We start from the raw sequence: 19,658 nt of genomic DNA, 5'->3' as shown, positions 1-19,658 counted from the left end.
GTTTCCAGGCAGGAACAGTCCCAGGAGGAGGCCTGGGTAGGTGACAGGTGGCCAGGGACGAGTGTCCGGCAAACGGAGGAGCAGCAAGCACAGAATCAGGAGCTCGGAGATCAGGAGCGCCGAGCGGGCGCGGCCACGCTGGAAGGAGGGGGCAGGGGCAGGAGCCGCAGTTCTCACGTGGCCAGGCCCACGTTTTAACAGACGTGGAGAACGGGCAACAGGGGGGAGAGAGTATGGAGGGGGATCCGGGGACTCGCTAACGGACTGGGGGTGGACGCCAGGGCGAGCCGGGCAGCACGAGGGGCTCGGAGGGGCCCCGGCTCCCGCACCCTGCATGCCCGCTGCCCCGCTCGGCGCTCCTGATCTCCGAGTGTGGACGTGTCCCCAGGGCTCCGAGCCAGGTGACCGCACCTGGCCTCACCGCCGTGCCACCTCCCCCCACACCCGTGCTCCGGGCTCACGGGAGCGCCTCGGCCTCTCCCCGGGGCTCCAGGTGCACGGATGACCCCACGTGGCCCCAGCTGGGAACCAAGGCAGAACGCTGGCTCGCCCCGGGCTCTGCCGTCCAGCTGGCTGCTCAGGCCAGAGCCTCGGCTCCTCTTCCTCACCGCCCCACAGGCACCCCTGCAGTAGCACCCTCGGGCCACATCCCGAGCCCTCCACGGGGCCAGGAGCCACCCACGGCCCTGCTGGCAGCAGCCCTGCAGCCCTGCAAGCTCAGTCACCCAGCAGCCAGGGCCTCAAAACGGCCCTGCTGGGATATTCCAAGGGTCCTCCCCCACCCCAGCCCCTCCCCGTCCCCCAACCCCAGCCCCTCCCTGCCCCCCCCCAGCCCCTCCTTGTCCTCCTCCTTCGTGGCCCTTACCCACTGCCCTTCCTGGGTCCTCACAGGCTCCCCCTCCCCACGCAGGTGTCACCTCCTAGAGACCTTCCCTGACGACCCTGAACCACCCCACACAGCCCACTTTCCCCTGCTTTCCTGTCTGTTTACTGTGTCCACCTCCACTGGCTTATGATCTCCCTGAGGGCAGGGCCCTTGTTTTATTGCCTGACCCGTTTTGGTGCTTAGACTAGTAGGTAGAATGTTCTAGAAGTATCCTCTGGACATCCGACCTGCTTTGAGCCTTGTCAGCCCTCAGGTGACCACCACGGTAGCTTCCTGGTGACCTCAAAGCGGGCCCACGAGCAGCCAGCATGGGTCCACGGCTCTGCCCAGCGCGCGCGGCCCGCACCACCTGCCGCGCTCCTCCCGGCCCCTGGACTCACCCAGCTGGACGAGGTAGTAGACGGTCAGGAGCAGCTGCGTCTCCTCGGAGAGGGGCAGGGCGGAGGGCAGCCCGCTCTGCTCGTGCGCCCTGGAGACGGGCTGCGAGTTCTGGTAGCAGGCGTGCAGGAGGGGGCTCACGACCACGTCGCTCAGGTTCCCGCAGAGGTAGGGGAAGTTCCCGTGGCCTGGGAAGGAGGTCGGCGGCCGCTGGCGCAGGCCTTGCGCGAGGCCAGGCCGAGGCAGGGCCCTTTCAGCCGCGACGGCCAGTCCTGCTTCCCAGCCCCCCCGCCGCGCGGCCTCCCGCCACCCCGGAGCAGCAGGGACGCAGCGGAGCCCTCGCTGGCTCACTTGGCGCCACCTCCGCAGGCAGGAAGCCAACACCCTCCGGGGAGTGACCTGCTGAAGGACAACGCCGCTGTGGGCATTACAATCCCGGCGCTGACGGGGAGCGCCGTGGCACCTTCCAGGTCCTTGCCAGCACTGGCCGCCCCTCTCCCAGCAGCGGGGTCCATGTTTTGTCCTGTCCTGAACCCAACAGACCTCTAACGAGCTGAGTTAGGAAAATAAATCGCCGTGTAGACGCCAGAAAACTGCAAGCTCTCGGCAAAGCTTTAGCAAACTCAGAGTGAGAAGACGCGCTCCTGGGGCACAGGGCCGGGCCGCTCCCGTTCTCCAGCCACGCAGCACCAAGCAGGAGGCCGAGCTCCTCTCAGCCGCAGTCTCAAAGCCGCACGGGGCTGCTGAGAGCACCGAACGTGTCTAATGCACATGTAGCACCTGGGACACGAGGCGGCCCGCGTGCCCCTAAACACACCCGCAGGCCCCCCCAGGCCCTGCACTAAGTCAGGAGGCCAGGCCAGCTGCGGTCAAGGACATACTTCCAAACGTGCGCGCAGCGGCCCACGGCGGCTGAAGGCTCCCCTGCTGGTCTGCGGCCCCTGGTGTGGGCGTGTGGCCGGCTCCCGCTCTGGGCGGCCCGGGAACCCACACCCCTAAGCAGCTCGGGGGTCACCGTGGCTCTGCAGGTGTGGGGACCAGAACGGGGAGCGCCGCCCCGGCTCACACGAGGCACCGCTGGGGGGCAGGGGAGAAGGGCGTGGCCGTCACTGTACTGCCAGGCGGCCGTGCCGGCCAGCGAAAGGCAGCCAAGGGCTTCCGGGGAGGAGCCCTGGCTGAGCCGGGCGCTCAGGGGTTGGCTCCAGCCAGGGGTCGTGAGCACCCTCCAGGGACCGGGCTAAATGGGGGGGTGGGAGCAGAGGGCGCCGGGCTGCAGAGAGGAGCGGCTCTGAGCCCAGATCTTCAGCGAAGCCTCGGCTGCCCACTGCCCCGCTCCGAGCAGGTGTGGGGACCCAGCGCCTCCTGTCCGCTCCTGCCCGCGCCTGCGCCCACCTGCCGCCGGCACCCTGCCCCCCCGTGCCCCCACCCAGCGTCCTGTCCTCTCACTGCCTTCCTAGAACCAGGTTCTCGGGGCCCACCCAGGCCAGCGATGGCCGTGTGAACGCGGGTGTGAGTATGGGTGGGAGGGTGCAAAGGTGGGTGTGACTGTGAGGGTGAGTGGGTGTGCTGGGGGGTGGGGGGTGGTAAAGTGTGGGTGTGTGGGAGCGGGTGTGCACGGCCCGCCCAGCCCGCCGCCCCTCACACCAGCCCTGCCCCTGTGCCGGGTCCCGCCCGCTTGGGGACTGGCCTCTTGGAGAGCCCAGCACCCAGCTCCTCCCGTCTGGCCAGCAGCTGCCTCTCCGCCTCCCCCGCCCCCAGCCCCCGGCCCTCAGGCGGGTCCCCTCCGTGGTGCCCGGCCCTCAGAGTGCGTCCCTGCGCACTGCGCCCCTGCGCCTCCAGCCCTGCCCGCTGTGGATCCAGCGCTAAGGGCAGCCAGAGGCCGAGTGGAGGCTGCAGCGGGAGCCGTGCCCAGGCCGCCAGGCTGTGCTGCTGCCCCTCGCCCGGGGCTGGGGGCTCGCCCTGAGGCCACGGGACAGTGCTGGAGGGGCCGCGCACAGAGCCTCAGAACCTCCCGGGGAGGCTGCGGCCTGCCGGCCCGGGCGCTTGCTCGGGCCCGGCTGACCACTCTGCTCCGCTGACCGCTGCCCCGGGGGTCAGAGGCCCTCTCAGGGCATGCTGCCTCCCGCCCCCCCGCCCGTGGCAGCACTTGCCTTTAAAGATCACGGGCTTCGCCCGGCAGATCCTCAGGAGGTTGTCGGGAACCGACACTGGCTCTCCGGGGGCCGCAGCAGGGAAGGTGGCCGAGGCGGGTCCTGCTAGGCTGGCCTGGGGCACACAGGACGACACGCATGCCCCTTCTAGGAGCACGCCGAGAGCGTTAGTGTGATGCCACGAATGGGCCACCCCGGCAGGCCGGCCCAGCCCCCCAGCAGCGCCCCTCGTTGGATCCCCAAGGAGCAGGAGCTCAGGCCGGCTGCCTTGCCACGGAGCCGCGCAGAGAAGGAGCCTGTCGTCTAACACAGGCCCACGGCCCACCGCCCACCGCCCTCTGCGCCAGCGCAGCCCGCCCAGCCCGCCCAGCCCGCCAGCACTGCGCCGTGGGCCCTGACTCACTCACCGCACGTGGCTCTGCTCCCACCACCCTGGGCGTGGCCGCCATCTGTGGCTGACGGCGATTCGGGAGACCAGCCTTTGTGGCGCTTCTTGGGGGGCCCGGAGTTTGGTAAGATACCTAGACAACACCAGAGTGCATTAGGCTGCCACCAGAGCGAACATCAGTGAAACTTCCTAAAACAGAGAACGCTTCCCTGCGTTAAACCACAGCTTTGCAGTGTGCTCTAGGTATCCAGACACATTGTAGCAGTTTGACATAATTGATGAATTCCAAAAAGAAATATTGGATTATGCTTGTAATCTGATCTGGGCATGATTCAGTTATGATTAGTCCCCTAGGTGGGTGGGGACTCACAGATAAAAGGCATGGCAAAGGACGGGGTTGGGGGCTCTTGATGTTGGAGTTAGATGCTACAGACTTAAGCTGGAGCCCTGGGAAGTCAGCCCACAGAGGAAAGAGAAGCACGTCCCAGGAAGAGAGGAACCCTGAGCTCGGAAAGAAGCAAGTGCTGGGAAGAGAGGAACCCTGAATCCAGAGAGAAGCAAGACCCTGGAAGGGAGGAACCCAGGAAGCCTGAACCCTCACAGATGTTGGCAGCCGTCTTGCTCCAACACATGAAAATAGACTCTGGTGAGGGAAGTAACTTATGCTTTCTGGCCTGGTATCTGTGAGCTCCTACCCCAAATATAAATACCCTCTATAAAAACCAACCAATTTCTGGTGTTTTGCATCAGCACCCCTTTGGCTGACTAATACACACGTCTAGGCATAGAAACAGCTGTCCAGCTGTAAGAGCTTCTGTCTTTACATCCCTGGGCCTTAGTGCCTTCACCTTTAACAGGGGATAATAAAACCGATCCTGAAATCAGGACTGAAGAGAACACTGAGCGAGCACCAAGCCCAAGTCTGGGCCCAATAAATGGCAGCCACCGTTCCCCACATCACCATTACCATCGGGATCGAAAAGTTCCAAGATATTTTCTAGGAGTTGGAAGGGAGACAGGTTTCTGCAGGCAGCAGTGACACGCGAAGGCACCACCCCAGCTTCACAGCTGAGGGCAGCGCTGAGCACCACCCGGACCGCGAGGGAGCTTTGCAGATGCCAAGCTCCAGGACAGAGGCTGGCACCACCGCCCGTGCCGACAACAGGCTGCTCACAACGGACCACATGTTTGGGTTATTCTAAACAGCAGTAGTTGCCACATCTAGTTTTGGCCGGTCTGACAGTTCCCCCCGTTTAGAGCTCTGCATCTCAACCAGGTAGCGTGAACACGCGTTTGCCTGCCCAGCATTCAGCACGTATGTGCCCAGGCACGCTGCTCGTCTCGAAGGTTCCAGCAAAGCTCGCACGGCCAGGATTGACCCGAGCAGGCCTGCCAGAGGCTCAGAGAACCATCCTCTCCAGCCCGACAGAAAACCCCATTACCGACAAGCTCCCCAGGGGCGCTTCAGCGCGGTGCAGTCAGGATTACTGCTTTCGAGCCTCTCAAAGGCAACGCAAAAGCATTTCACCTCCTACACACACTAGGCAGGTGAGCAGCCGCAAGTGGAGCCACTGCTGGCACGATCTCCCTTTAGGGCAGGCCTGCAGCTCTCCAAAACACCCACCTCCAGGGCCAAAAGAGCTCCCCAAATTGCCAGCTCCTCTCAAAGATGACGTCCAATGCCAAAGAGAATGGGGGAGTGGGGTCTCACCACGAGAACCAGAAGGAGCAGAGGTTCCCTCACTCTGGGGCACCAACCCGAAGTGCTCCTAAGGGGACTCTCAGTCCATGATGCCACCCCAAAGCCATGTCCCTGGAGCTGTTGCTGGCGCCTGTGCCCAACGCTTCTGGTAGAAGCTCTTGGTGCTGGGTACTCCTGGGCATTGGGCACAGAGATTCTTTCTCTTGTAGCCACTCACCGTGGGTTTAACAGTTTGATATGGTTATGAATCCCAAAAATAGATACTGGATTATGTTTGTAATCTGGTCTGTACCTGAGCATGACTGAGTGATGATTAGGGCTTTGATTGGGCCATATCATTAGGGCGAGGGAAAAGTCATGGCAAAGGACAGAGTTGAGGGTTTTTGATGTTGGTATTTGATGCTGAAGCCTTAAGCTGGAGCCCCAGAAAGTAAGCTCACAGAGGAAAGAGAAGCAAGCCCCAGGAAAAGAAGAATGCTGAGCCCAGGAAGAAGCAAGACCCTGGGTAAAGAGGAGCCCAGGAAGCCTGAACCCTCGCAGACGTCGGCAGCCATCTTGCCCCAACACGTGAAAATATAGACTTTGATGAGGGAAGTAACTTATGCTTTATGGCCTGGTATCTGTAGGCTCCTACCCCAAATAAATACCCTTTATAAAAACCAACCAATTTCTGGTATTTTGCATTAGCACCCCTTTGGCTGACTAACACAGAATTTGGTACTGATGAGTGGGAAAGTACTGTTGCAATTACCAAAATGCTGGAATGGTTTTATAAATAGGTAAGGGGTATTTTTTGGAGGATCTGTGAGATGCTTGATGGAAAAGACCTACAGTGCTTTGAAGAGACTATTGAAAGCAATATGGGTGCTAAAGAGCCTTTTTATGATGCTTTAGAAGTAAATGATGAAACTATGACTGGAAACTGGAGAAAAGGCAATCCATGTTTTAAAGTTGCAGAGAACTTAGCTAGATTAACTTCTGGGGTTTTATGGAAGGCAGAATTTGAAAATGGCAAGCTTGGGCATTTCGCTGAAGAAATTTCCAAAGGAAACTGGAGAACGCGGCTTGGCTTCTGCTTGCAGCTTATAGCAAACTGCTAGATGAGAGAGATCTACTGAGGACTGAATTGTCCGGCACAAAGAAAACAGAAACTGATTCTAGAAATTCTAAGCCTCTGGAAATCAAGCTCCCAGATGAGAGTGCCCCACTGGAGGACTTAACTAAACTTGGAACTTGTAAATCAGGATGGAAGATGCAGTTATCTAGGAAGGACTTGTGGAAAGTCTTACTGTCTGATGGCTTGGACCCCTGCTTCCAGTGTGCCAAACCAACAAGGTTTTTGAGAGAGCTGTATAAACAAAACTACTATCAGACTGGAATAAAAGGGACATGAAAAGGAGAGATTGAAGGAGAAACAGCTTTAAGAGGAAAACCATGGAAGCTGAGATCTGGAATTAGGACATCACCGTGGGCCGAGAGAGGAACCCCACCCATGTGTACAGAGGGGGTGAGTTTGCCCCAGCAGTGAAGAGGGTGGATGTTCCTGTCTGATGTTCTGGGAGAGTTTTGCTGCTCCAGGGTACAGAGAGGGTGGAGCACATTCCCCAAAGATTAGGGCGGTGAAGGTCAACACCCTACAAATCTGAGATGGGTGGACTTATCCCCCATGGATTAGGGAAGGCCAGGCGGTCAACTCATTGCTCTGAGAGGGTTGATCCTGTATGCCAAAGGTTAGGGGGAATGTTGTCTTCACGTCACTGTACGAGGGGGGTTAAGACTCTAACCCAAAGATTGAGTAAAGTGTAGCAATCACCCAACACTTTGGAGGGTGGGGTCTGGAGCTTGGTGGACACCCCAATGCTTGATGATGGTGGAACCAAGAAAATGACCAATGGGCAAGCAGTGGAAAGGGTGGGTTCCCATAAGGCACCAGGAGAAGAAACCATCATGTTAAGAATGACTCTCAGACTGAAATGGAATGGAGGATGCTCTGCTTTGCTGAACTGTACAGTACCTGTGACCCATGTTTCCCTCCCAATTTTTCCTTATTATAATGAAAATATTTATCCTTTGTCCATTTGTGTATTAGAAACAGATAAATTGTTTTGTAAGTTTCAGAAGTCTATAGCAGGGAAGAGGACCTGGCCCAATGGATAGGGCGTGCACCTACCACATGCGAGGTTCAAGGTTCAAACCCAGGGCCTCCTGACCGGTGTGATAAACTGGCCCAAGCACAGCGCTGATGCGCACAAAGAGTGCTCTGCCACACAGGGGTGTCCCCCGTATAGGGGAACCCCACGTGCAAGGAGTGTGCCCCATAAGGAGAGCCACCCAGCGTGAAAAAGTGCAGCCTGCCCAGGAGTGGCACTGCATACATGGAGAGCTGATGCAGCAAGATGACGCAATAAAACGTGACACAGATTCTGGGTGCCACTGACAAGAATACAAGCGGACACAGAAGAACACACAGCAAATGGACACAGAGAGCAGACAATTGGAGTGGGCGCTGGGAAGGGGAGATAAATAAAAACAAATCTTTAAAAAATTTTTTAAAAAAGAAGTCTATAGCAGACAAGACTTTGCCTCAAGACCAACTGTATTTCTTTAAATTGATTGTGATATGATTTAGTACTTGTATTGTTGCTGATTTAAGGTTTTTTTGAATATTGTAATGTCTTTTTGGAATTCAGAGGGTGGCGTGTAGCAGTTTGATATGGTTATGAATTCCGAAAATAGGTATTGGATTATGTTTGTAATCTGCTCTGTACCTGGGCGCGACTAAGTTATGATTAGGGCTTTGATTGGGCCACGTCATTAGGGTGTTGAGTCCTCACCCCATAATGGGAGAGGACTCACAGATAAAAGGCACGGAAAAGGACAGAGTTGGAGTTGGGAAGCTGCGGGTCACAGCTTCCGACATCCAATGGCACTAGCTACGAGGTCGTCACGGGCGCGCAATGCCTCAACCCAGCCGCAGCTGTGCCGCCATCAGTCCCTGGCGGCAGCCCGCCGGACTGTATCCAACTCCCAAGGCGCACGTCAGCTAAAGATGGCACGGGGCGGGGCCACAGACTGGCTGAGCCCGTCAGGGACATCCGCTTCCAGGGCCACAGCCATCGAACTCCCCGGCACGGCAGGCCAGTCGGACAGCCTGCACGCCCAGACTGCGGCCCCGACTCTCTCTGAAACGCAACCGCCCTCGCCCCCAGCCCGCTTCTTGACCTGTGCCACCCGTCCCTGTGGCCAGTCATGCTGGAGCAGCTGGGCTCTCTGCCCAAGCAAATGGATTACAAGGGCCAGAAGCTAGCTGAACAGATGTTTCAGGGAATTATTCTTTTTTTCCGCAATAGTTGGATTTATCTATGGGTACGTGGCCAAACAGTTCGGATGGACTGTCTATACAGTTATGGCTGGATTTGCTTTTTCATGTTTGCTGACACTTCCTCCATGGCCCATCTATTGCCGACATCCCCTCAAGTGGTTACCTGTTCAAGACTCAGGAACAGAAGACAAGAAACCAGAAGATAGAAAAATAAGAGGCATGCTAAAAATAATTGACGGGGCTTTTCATGGTTCAGCTTTACTACAGCACCTGCTTTTGTTTCTTGTGAGATAAGCTAAATTGCTTTCATACCCCAAACATGAACTAAAAACCACCCATGCTCTTACAGCCCAGCTCTCTTTATATTTCATTTCTAACCCAGTTGGGTTTTAATTTATAAATATTTTAGACCTCTTCATAATTTTGCTCATAATTGAAGAACAGAAAACACAAGTTTGCAAAGTTTCAAGTTTACATAAATATTAAGAATGCCTCAAATGATAGTACAATTTAACTATCAAAGTTTTATAATTCATTACGAGTAATAAAACTTTTAAATTAAAACTCAAAAAATAAGGACAGAGTTGAAGGTTTCTGATGTTGGAGTTTGATGCTGAAGCCTTAAGCTGGAGCCCCAGGAAGTCAGCATGCAGAGGAAAGAGAAGCCAGCCCCAGGAAGAGGGGAACCCTGAGCCCGGAAAGAAGAAAGTGCTGGGAAGAGAGGACCCCTGAACCCAGAGAGAAGCAAGATTCTGGAAGGGAGGAACCCAGGAAGCCTGAACCCTCACACATGTCAGCAGCCATCTTGCTCCAACATATGAAAGTAGACTTTGGTGAGAGAAGTAACTTATGCTTTATGGCCTGATATCTGTAGGCTCCTACCCCAAATAAATGCCCTTCATAAAAACCAGCCAATTCCTGGTATTTTGCATCAGCACCCTTTGGCTGACTAATACAGCGGGCATTTCACGTCCCCACCACTATCCTCCTGGCACCGCGCGCCTGGGGCCGCTGTGCAGCGGGGACAGAAGTCTCTGCAGAATCAGCAGAGTGAGCCCACCAGCCGGGCCTGGGGGAGAGCACACCCCCACGGCCCCCAGGGAGCACGGCGAGGAAGCTCCCGGAGGACCCCGGCCTGCTGAGGGCCCAGCCCAGGGCACGAGCCCCCCCTCCAATCCCCGCTGCTGGAGCAAACGAGGGCGCCGGCTCCCACCACCATCCCCGCAGGACAAGACCCGGAGGGAGAAACCCGACACGGGGCCAGAGGGCGCCCGCGAGCAGCCACTGTGCTCTGGCCACCAAGGTTGGGCCCCAGGCTGAGGGGTGCAGCCTGAGCTTCAACTAAGGGAGCATTCGGAGGGAGGTCCTAATGGCGCGGTGGATGGAGGAGAAGCCCCCAGGCCTGCTCGGACAGCGGCTTCCTCCCTGAAAACCGCCTGGCCTAGATGACCCGCTGGCTTAGTCCTAACACTCCACTGCACTGTGGACACAAGGGCGGTGGTGGGAGCCTGCGGGGGCAGGCGGGGCTGGGCAGGGGCCCCTCGGCCTCGCCAACACTGCGCTTTCCTGATGAGTTTCTCCAGCTGCGCCCTCTGCTCTCGACAGAAGGCGCCTGGCGCTCTCACCCACGCTTCCCGCCGGTGTCCTCCCCGCCCCCCTGCCGCTGCGCCTTGTAAGCTGCAGCTCATCCCCGGCTCCCCCGAAGAGCCCTCCCCCACGGGGCAGCCCCCAGTGACGAGCTGAGACGAGTTCCTTTCGGGCAGCTGCCACCTCCATGTCCATCAGATGCTCGGTGCCATCTGAGCCCTTAGCCCTGGAGCAGAGTCCTCATCTGCAGACGAGGCCCTTGGCCAGATGTACTGCCCGAGAGCCCCAGGACATGAGAGCCGGTGCTCTTCCCAAAGCACTGCAGCCCCCAGCGCATGGCCACGATGAGGTGCTTATGGGCCCACCTGCCTCCTGAAGAAGCCACGGCTCCCCCGTGGCACCCGCCAGCCCGAGGCCCCGCTTGGGAGGCCCAGCGGCCCGGCTGATGCGCCGGCACAGCAGCGGGCTCCAGGAGGCCCCGCGTCTCCTCTAGCACGAGGGCCGAGAGGTGCAGGCCCGGCTGGTCTCCCTGTACTTACTGCCAAGTGCTGAGGGCCCCGGGGGAGCCGACAGACTGTTATTCAGCAACTGGACATGCTTCGGGGACTCTCTGGCATTGGAAACAGCCGTGCTCGCCGCTGTTAGCGAGGGGTGATCTGAGGCCAGTCCTGCGAGCAGGGAAGGGAGAGAGCAGGGTTCATTCACGGCAAGGCTCCGCAACCGAGCAAGCAGGAAATCAGTTTTCTCCCATTTTTACAGAGGAGTCTTCACTGACGGTCCCACTGGGTCTCCTGATTCCTGCAGTGGGCACGGTGATTTTGGCCGAGTTCTGCCCATGGAGAAAGCACGTACGGGTGTGCACAGGCCTGCGCTGACCAGCCCGGGTGGACGGCCAGAGGGCAGGACCGCCCAAGGCTCTGCCGCCCTATGTTGCCTCGACTGCCAGAGCAGACCGTTCCACATCGTGCCAAGACGCTGCCTCGTCTCCAGCCACCGAGGTCAGAGGGCCCCAGGCGCTGAGCGTGCCCGGCCTGGGGACACTTTGGGGGCGACCACAGGTTCTGCTCGGGGGTTCATCTGGAAGCCGCTCTGGCATCGAGATCAGCTCGTTTCCCCAGAGGCGAGGTAGCATGGGGGTGAGGGCTGAGCGTGGCTCTGAGGCCGGCTGCCTGCCCCTTGTGGTCCTACCAAGACCCCCGGGCCGTGATTTTCTCATCCACCAAAAGGATTTCATGACAGCACCAACTCAGGGCAACACCTTGAAAAGTATGCGAGTAAATGGAAGTAAGTGCATAGCGCGTGCCTGGCAGTAGAAGGCACTCTGAGCATTTGCTATCATCGTCATCTTATACAAGTAAATGGAAATAAAGTGTGTAGCGCGTGCCTGGCAGTAGAAGGCAGTAGAATGCATCTTATTTAATTCTCACCACCATCCTGCAATAGACAGAAAATGTTTTTCCCCCGACATTACAGATGAGGAAGCAGAGGTTTCAATAGTTTAAAGAGTTGTCCCAAATCACTCTCCAGAAGGTGCCAGCAAAGGAACTTGCACCCCGTTGTTCCCCCCAGGAAAGCAGGGGTCTCCTGGTCACCAGGCTGGCAGAGTCCCAGGTTCAGCAGCGAGGACCACGGAAAACCACGGGAAGGAGGCGCGATGGCCAGGCACCTGCTCCCAGCACAGGAGCTGTCAACACACCGGGCCAAGTGCCTTGGCAGACGAGAGTGGCAGCCGCCGCTACCACCGTGCCAGGCCCAGCGGCCAAGTGCCCAGTGCATCGTCCTGGGAATCAGAGGCGCCTGATGCCACTTATCAGTGAGGTTCCCAGTCGGTAAAGGGAGGAAACAACCTGCTCGCAGGTTGTGGGAAGAGAGCAGGGGAGGCAGGCATGGGGCAGGGCTCTGCAAGTCCGAGCAGACACCGACGTGGCCTCCGTACAGAGCGAGCTCTGTGCTCAGAACTGGGGGCGCACAGGGGCTAGCCCTGAGAGTCGAAGAGGAATTGGAAGAAACTTCCAGATTAATTACACAACACAGTGTGCTGGAAACTGCTACACACGCCAGGTGGAGCGTGGCGTCAAGGAGCCCATAAAGCCCGCCCTCCGTTCACGGAAAGGGCGCGTGCCGCGCGGTCACGCAGCGGCACTCCTGGCGCTTCCCGCCTCCTCACCTGCCTGTGGGCCCGTCGGCGCGCTCGCGTTCGCCCCAGGCCCCGGCTCGCTGGCGGAGGTGGCTGGAGGCCCGGAGCTGTCGAGGGGCTGCAAGAGGGGGCCGGAGCAAGTGGCGGCAGAGGTCAGCCGGCTCCTGAGCTCTAGGGGGCAAGAAGCATCCTGAGCGCTGCGCAGCGGCGGCGAGGAAGACCACCAGGGCTGGAGCGCGCTCTTCAGGAGAGCCGGGGAAGGAGCGCGCCTGCGCTGTGCCCACGGTCCGAGCCCGCGTCCCCCATTGGCCAGCAGCGGGAGCAAACAGGAGCCTCTGACAGGGAGTCACTCCATCCCAGGAGAGACTAGAGGCCAGCACCCAAGCAAAGGAATAGCCAACAGCCGCCCCTGCTGTGCGCGTCATCCTCGGCCGACAGCCCCGCTCAGGCCCCACCAGCCAGCAAGGCTCATCACAGCCGGGGCCCCGCGAGTGGCCAGCACACAGTAGGCGCTTCACGGGCAGCCGATGCTGGAGGAAGGAGGAGGAGGCGCCGGGCCGAGCAGGGCTGAGGAAGCCAGCGCCACTGCACACGGGCCGCCGCCTCCTGCTCCGGGCGGGACAGAGCAGAGCTCCAAGGCCCAGGAATCAACCAAAGGAGACGAGGGCGGGCAGGGCGGATTCACAAGGACACGGCCCCGGGCGGCCTGGGGGCTTCCGGGTTTGGCTTTGCTGACCGCTGCCATCCTCCCCTCCAAGCTGCCCGCAGCCAGGAGAGAACGAGAGAGAAGAGCAGGCAGCAGTGGACCCTGCTGGACCAGTGTGGAGCTGGCCCTTCTGCACCGTCCGTGCTCTGTTGTGCAGCTGGCCTGGGCCTGGGGGTCAGCATCCCTGGCTTCTGCCCACTGGAGGTGGCCCTGTGCCCACACCGCCCCTGTGGAAACCACCTGCCCACTGGAGGTGGCCCTGTGCCCACACCACCCCTGTGGAAACCACCCACAGCGCCACACACTCCAGGGCCCCGGGACGAAATCGCCCCCCGGAGAGCAGGGTCGGAACACGTGCTCAAGGAGGCACAGCACAGGGTCTCCGTCGTATCAGGAGACTCTTGTTCAGCTTTCTTTTCTAGATCATACAGCGTGGCCTCTGTACTCTGAAACACCCCATCCGATTAGCCTGTCCCTCTACACTAAACACCCTCCGTGGAAGACGGCGCTCGTAATCTCGTCCGCCCGCTCTAGAGGTTTCTCCCCCAGAGCCACGGCAAAGAGCCGCACACCCACGCCCTCCTCCAGCGCCGAGCAGCTCACCTGAGCCTCTCCAGCAAATCGAAGGTCCTTTAGCCAGAGTCCCTTGTGCACTGCGGACCAGGTAATACTTGAGGTGCTTCTGCTTCTTGGGCTGGGTGCTCAGCTTAAGATTGATGTGACTGGAAAACTCTGTGAAGTACGAGAAGCCTCTCTTTCCACAGCCAACACAATTCCCAGAGAAACCTGGCGGAGGAACAGAGCAGAACGTTCCAGCTGTACCCGGCTGAAACAGACCAGGCGGGGCCGACTACCTGCAGCGCCCTTCGCGGGGACGAGTCGCCGGGCTCGCCCTGCACGTCCTGCGCGGCAGCCGGGACCACGCAGCGGGAGTGCCCGCCTCGTACGCTGGTTGAGGGATTCAGTGGGCCACGGCGTCCACAGAAGGGCCCAGATGTCACAAAACCCGCGGGCCCAAGCGAGCTTGAGGAATTCAGCTTTCCTAGGGGCGTGTTTAAAACCCCGCTGGGGACGGGAGCTAAAGGACGTGGACGCTGGTCCAGTCCACCAGGCTCTGGCCGACAGGGCTGCAGAGGTCACTCGACTGGGACCCGAGGCTCACGTGACCGCGTGGGCGCTACTTTTAGGAGAGCATCCCCGCGGTCCAGGCCGCTATGTAAGGTCACTTGGCGGAAGCAGATGTGGCTCGAGCCACTGGACTTCCGTCTACCGTACGGGAGGATGTGGGTTCGATCCCCGGGGCCTGCTGGTAAAGGGGTGCCCACGCGGTGAGCGACGCAGCAAGATGGTGGCACAACAAGAGAGAGACACAGCAGAGAGTCAAGGCGCGACACAACAGAACCAGAAACGGAGGCGGCACAAGCGACAGGGAACCTCTCTCCACATCAGAGGTTCCCAGGATCGAATCCCGGTGAATCCTAGAGGAGAATGATGAGAAGATAAAAAAGAAACAGACATAGAAGATCACACAGTGAATGGACACAGCAAAAACAGTGGGGGAGGGTGGAGAAAGAGGAGGAAAAACTAAAAAATAGAAAAAACTTTAAAAAGTAACTTTGTTAACAAAGGACAGAAAATCCCCACAGAGAAACAAAACATTTACACACAGACACCTACCAGATTCTCCAAGTTACTATTCCTCACAAGGCCTTAGAAATAAGCAAACACCGCTCGGCCCGGCCACCAAACGGCACAGGACTATCAGCCTTCCAGAATCCCCCTTCCTCGGGCCAGGGCCAGCCTGCGGTTCCAAGGAACGGAAAGCGCACCTCTTCACCGGCGTTTGGAAGGACACACGGAGCTTCGTGTGGGCACGGGGGCTTCACATCGCCCGCAAACCTCCCCGGGAGCTTTGAAGCCAGAGACCGAGCCGTCCAGGCCGTGGGACAGGCCGAGGGCAGGAGGGCGCCCAGGCTCGGCCAAGGCCCTCCCGCCACCCCTGCCCCTGCCCCGCTGGCCTCCGAGCCCCCGGCTCCTGCCCGCTCCTAACGGGCCGTGCCGCCTCAGCGCCCCTCACAAATGCCGGCTCCCGCAGTCCTCCCCGCCCAGGCTGGACGCTCCTCACCAGCTCCCGGGCTGCTTAGGCCCCTCAGGGCAGCCCTGCGTCGTCCGCCTCGAGCCGGGCACCGGGAGTCCAGCTGTACCCCAGAGCGAGCCCCGCGCTTCAAAGACCACGATCAGACGACCACGAACTGCACCGCACACACTCAGCACCAAGAGGAGACGCCGCGCAAGGCGAGGTCTCGGCATCGCTGCGACGTAATAACCCAGCACTCGCGTCTCTTCACTCGCCCCGACCTGAGCCTTGAAACGAGCACCGCTGGACGGGACTGCGGGCGAGATGGATGAAAGAGGAGAAGCGCAAGGCCCAGGACGCAAAGACTGGTTTCTGTCATTTCCAGAAAGAGCTGAACAGCGGCAGGCCTTTCTCCACAGAGAAGCGTGGGCTGTGGGCCCGCGTTGTGTTCCAGAAGCTTCCCTCAGCAGAGTCAGAGCTACAGACAGTGAAGAAGCTGCCCTGTGGAGTCTGGAACCAGCGAGGAAGCGTACAGGGAGACGGAGGGAGCCAGTGAACGGTTCTCCTGCTTCAGCAAGAATTTTTGGTAGAAAATTGGCTGCTCTTCTGAGAGGTGGCCCTGGAGAGAATGGCCAGGGGCCACTGAGGAAACCATGTGACTGTGGGGAGAATGGCCACGGGAGACAGAGGACAGTGGCCGCAACCACCTCAGCTAAATGTGTGAGGTAATCCCAACTTCCCAAGAAGTTACTGGAAAGTTAACGTTTTCAGGAGAGAGGATAAAGGAGGCTTTCTCTAGAAGACGGCTGCACTCTCAGGCCTCAGGTTCCTGTCAGGCATGAAGAGCCAGGGCTCCTCCAGTGCCGCCCCGGAGAACATTCCACAAGAATCCGTCCCTCACAGAAACCCACGGCCGCCCGGCAGGCAGGCAGCAGGGCTGAGCGGGCGAACGCGCGCGCTCGCGCTAGCCTGAGCAAGGCGGCCCCGCCCGTTGGAAGAGGGTCCTGCCACGGCAGCCCCTTCCCCTCGCTGCAGCAGCCCCTTCCCCTCACCGCAGCCAGGCAGACCGGGCCTGTCCCCGGCTCATGGGGCACGTGCCTCCAGCAGGTTCCTTCTCAGCTTTGCTTCTCTCAGCTGTCGACTCGTCGACCGCTATCCCGCACGCGTGCCACAAGCCAGTACTTGTTTAAACCCCGCGATGCCCGTGGACGTCACAGGGGGCACGGAGGGAGCCTGGCCCCGGGCACAGCAGACGAGGTGCCAGGGCTGGACACCAGCCGCTCACGAAAGGCAGCCTGGAGGCGCAGGCGCGGGCAGCGCGTCCTCCCCGCTGGGCGGTGCCATCCCGCGTTCCCGCCTCCAAGCAGCGTGAGCCGTGTCAGAGAGGCGCGCAGTGGGGCGGGGGACGGGGCTGGCCGAGAAGGCGGCTCCCGTGCCGTGCATGGGGGAAGTGGCCCAGACCCTAAAAGGGACCCTTCCCAGGCCAACAGGAAATGACCCTTCTTTGAAGCACCGCAAGTGGCTTCCTTTGGGCTCGTGGGGGGTCCCTGAGGCGCGGCTTCTATTCCGGCCCCTTCCGTTGGGAAGGGGTCCCCATGCAGGCATCCTCCGGGATGGCTCTGGAAGCCCACCAGGCCCGGCCCTCCCCTCCTGACCCGGAGCCCTAGGGGGCTCGGCCAGCGGCCTCCGTCCAGGGCCCTCCTGGGGTCCAGCGCCCCGAGGACCAGGCCCCGGGCCGCGCCACACAGGCAGCTGAGCCGTCCATCCTCCAGGAAGAAACTCGAGTTGGACCAGCACGTTTTGAGCAAAAGCACGCTCGGCTCTCGACGAGTATCTGCTGGGAACTAAGCCAGGCCCTGAGGGCTGGACAAGGACACCTCCTCCACGGCCCGCACTCGGGGCCCCCGAACAGGCCAGTGAGGCGGACGAGCACCCAGCTCACCCCCACACGCACATCGCCTGCAGACTCGCTCCGGCCTCCCCGCATCGTGGCTGCCGGCGTCGCTGGCGTGGGCCTGCGTTTCGACCGGTGTGCTCAGGGAGACCTCCTGGGCAGGGGCGTGGACTTGACCCAGCCAGAAGGCAGCCCTGCAGCTCTGACCGCCGTGTCCCTCCCACCCGCCCCTGGAGAGCCGGCGGGCCGCCCCTGTGTCCCTGGAGGCAACTGGGGGTCCAGGGAAGTCAGGACCTTCCTGGCACTTGGTAGCGTAAGGGAGAAGGCAGATAATGGTTTACAGTTTCCAACAAGAAGTCCTCATCTTGTAAAGATGCACACTGACATACACAGAGGAAACGGCACCACGTCGGGATTTGCTTCAAAGTAATCCCAGAGGGGGAGCGGCAGGGTGTCCTCAAGACTGGCCATGTGTTGACTGCCAAGGCAGGGACAGACAGAAGGCCAGCTCTGCGCCAGCCTCTCCTGTCCTGGGCACTGCAGCCCTTCACGGGGCTTGCCAAGCAGCCAAGGCCATGCCAGCCTTACCCGGAGCTCGGCTCAGCTCAGCCCGGGCTCCTGGACGGCGGGACCTGGGGTGCACGCCAACCTCTTGCCTCAAGTCCTGCCACCTGCAGGCCGAGCGACCTTGAACAGGGCCAGGCGACCTTGAACAGGGCCAGGCAATCCAGGGCTGGGTGACCTTGAACAGGGCCAGGTGACCCTGAACAGGGCTGAGCAACCTTCAGCAGTGCCGGGAAATCCAGGACTGGGCGACAGGGCCGGGCGACCTTGAACAGGGCCAGGCGATCCAGGGCCGGGCGACCTTGAACAGGGCCGGGCGACCTTGAACAAGGCCTTCTCTGCCTCTGCTTCTTCAAACCCTAAACCCTGGATGGTAACATGCCCATCTTGCTGGGTTACTAAGAGCCGTTTCTGGCACGTGGTTGTGTTCAGCAAACGTTAGCTGCTTTTAGTGTTTTTACGGCTGCAGTTGTTTTCCTTCAAGTGGCAAAAGCCCACTCACTACTTGGGGCCCAACCCCAACCCCTCCCCCACCGCTGAGAGCTGCTGCCCGCGTGTCCCCACGAGGCTTCTGGCTGCACAGTGGTCTTGCAGGTCTCGGCCGTGCTTGCCACGGCCCGCCAGGGAGCTCCCCGAGAGCAGGGCTCCTCCTACTTGGTTTTTGTCTTGTTTTGATTTTTCAGTTACTGGCGTCGGGGATTGAACCCAGGACCTCGTATGTGGGAAGCTGGCGCTCAACCACTGAGCCATCTTGGCTCCTCTGAGTTGGTTTTCTTGTGTGTTTTGCTCGTTATTTGATTTTTTAGGAGACCAAACCCGGGACGTCTCACCCACTTGAGCCACAGCCGCTCCCCTACTTGGTTTTAGGCCCCAAGGCTGAGCTCAAGGCTGGCTCTCAACCCAGGACTACAGGCAACTGTTTGCCTGCTGAATAAAAAGAGCTATGGACTCCCAAGAAAACTGAACATTCAGTTCAGTTTAAAAAATAGATACAGTTTTTTCTCTGTGTATCTGCTTATTAGATAAATTGCTGTCAAAAACTGGAAACATGCCTAAATTTTAACCTAAGCTTTTGCAGACAAAATCTTTCCATTGATTCAAGCACTAAAGCAAGACTCCTTTGATTGTAAGTTGTAGGAGTGGTTTAAAACCCCTGTTTCCCCAAGATATTCCACAGCCTCCGTTTTATCATTTTATAGGCCATTAAAAGGGGCTGGGGCCACGGAAGGGCTGGGGTGGGAGGGCGGGACGCCTGCCTGGTGCGGCTATCAGGGTTAATTGCAGGAAACCTACACAGTAAACAGTGTTGTGTGCACGCTGAGGCATGAGGTTATTTTAAAAGAAGAAAGCGGAGCCAGCTCCTGTTACCCATTTCAGACGCTCTGGGAGAGCAATTAACCAACGTGCCACTTCCTCTGCGCCTGAGCAGCTACAGCCGTTACCAGGCTACAGGACAGAGCACAAAGATTCTTGTCTCCACGCTGCAGAATACAAAACCTCCGGGACTCATGGCCCTTGCAATTCCTTGACAGTGAAAAGTCTTAGAGTTCAGACAAGTCCCGGCCCCGTTCAACCCGACACCCGCGGGGCGCCGGCTTCTCAGCACGGTTGACAGTGCGCGGCCTCGAGGGGCCGGCCAGGCTGGGCTGCATCGGGCACCTGTGGAGGGAACGGCCTGGGCTGTGCTCGCCTTGAAGCCTGTGGCACTAAGTCCAAGCCCCGAGAAGCCCTCAAGAGAGGTTGGCAGATGCTGTTTCTCTGTCGCCCTCATAACCGGGGTGCTCGCACCTCGGGTCGGCACCTGCCTGGCTTCGGGGTCCCCCGGGGCATCTGCCCACTGCCCCTGGCAGGATCATTTGTTTTTCAC

General features: G+C 59.5%; 1 protein-coding gene across 1 annotated transcript in view; it reads right to left on the bottom strand.

The window, feature by feature from the left end:
- The window catches only part of GREB1 (growth regulating estrogen receptor binding 1), an 85,197-nt gene that overhangs the window by 54,739 nt on the left and 10,800 nt on the right, over positions 1-19,658 (bottom strand). The window contains exons 5-10 of the mRNA XM_058287633.1: positions 13,860-14,042; positions 12,581-12,721; positions 10,953-11,081; positions 3,822-3,935; positions 3,415-3,561; positions 1,264-1,452 (exon numbers count right to left, since the gene is read on the bottom strand). Coding sequence (XP_058143616.1) covers positions 1,264-1,452; positions 3,415-3,561; positions 3,822-3,935; positions 10,953-11,081; positions 12,581-12,721; positions 13,860-14,042 — 903 coding nt within the window. The remainder of the gene's footprint in view (positions 1-1,263; positions 1,453-3,414; positions 3,562-3,821; positions 3,936-10,952; positions 11,082-12,580; positions 12,722-13,859; positions 14,043-19,658) is intronic.

The sequence above is a fragment of the Dasypus novemcinctus genome, chromosome 25 (assembly GCF_030445035.2).
Source record: "Dasypus novemcinctus isolate mDasNov1 chromosome 25, mDasNov1.1.hap2, whole genome shotgun sequence".
Classification (NCBI taxonomy): domain Eukaryota; kingdom Metazoa; phylum Chordata; class Mammalia; order Cingulata; family Dasypodidae; genus Dasypus; species Dasypus novemcinctus.
The sequence above is the reverse complement of the archived record's forward strand: the minus strand, read 5'-3'. Positions and strand labels throughout refer to the sequence as shown.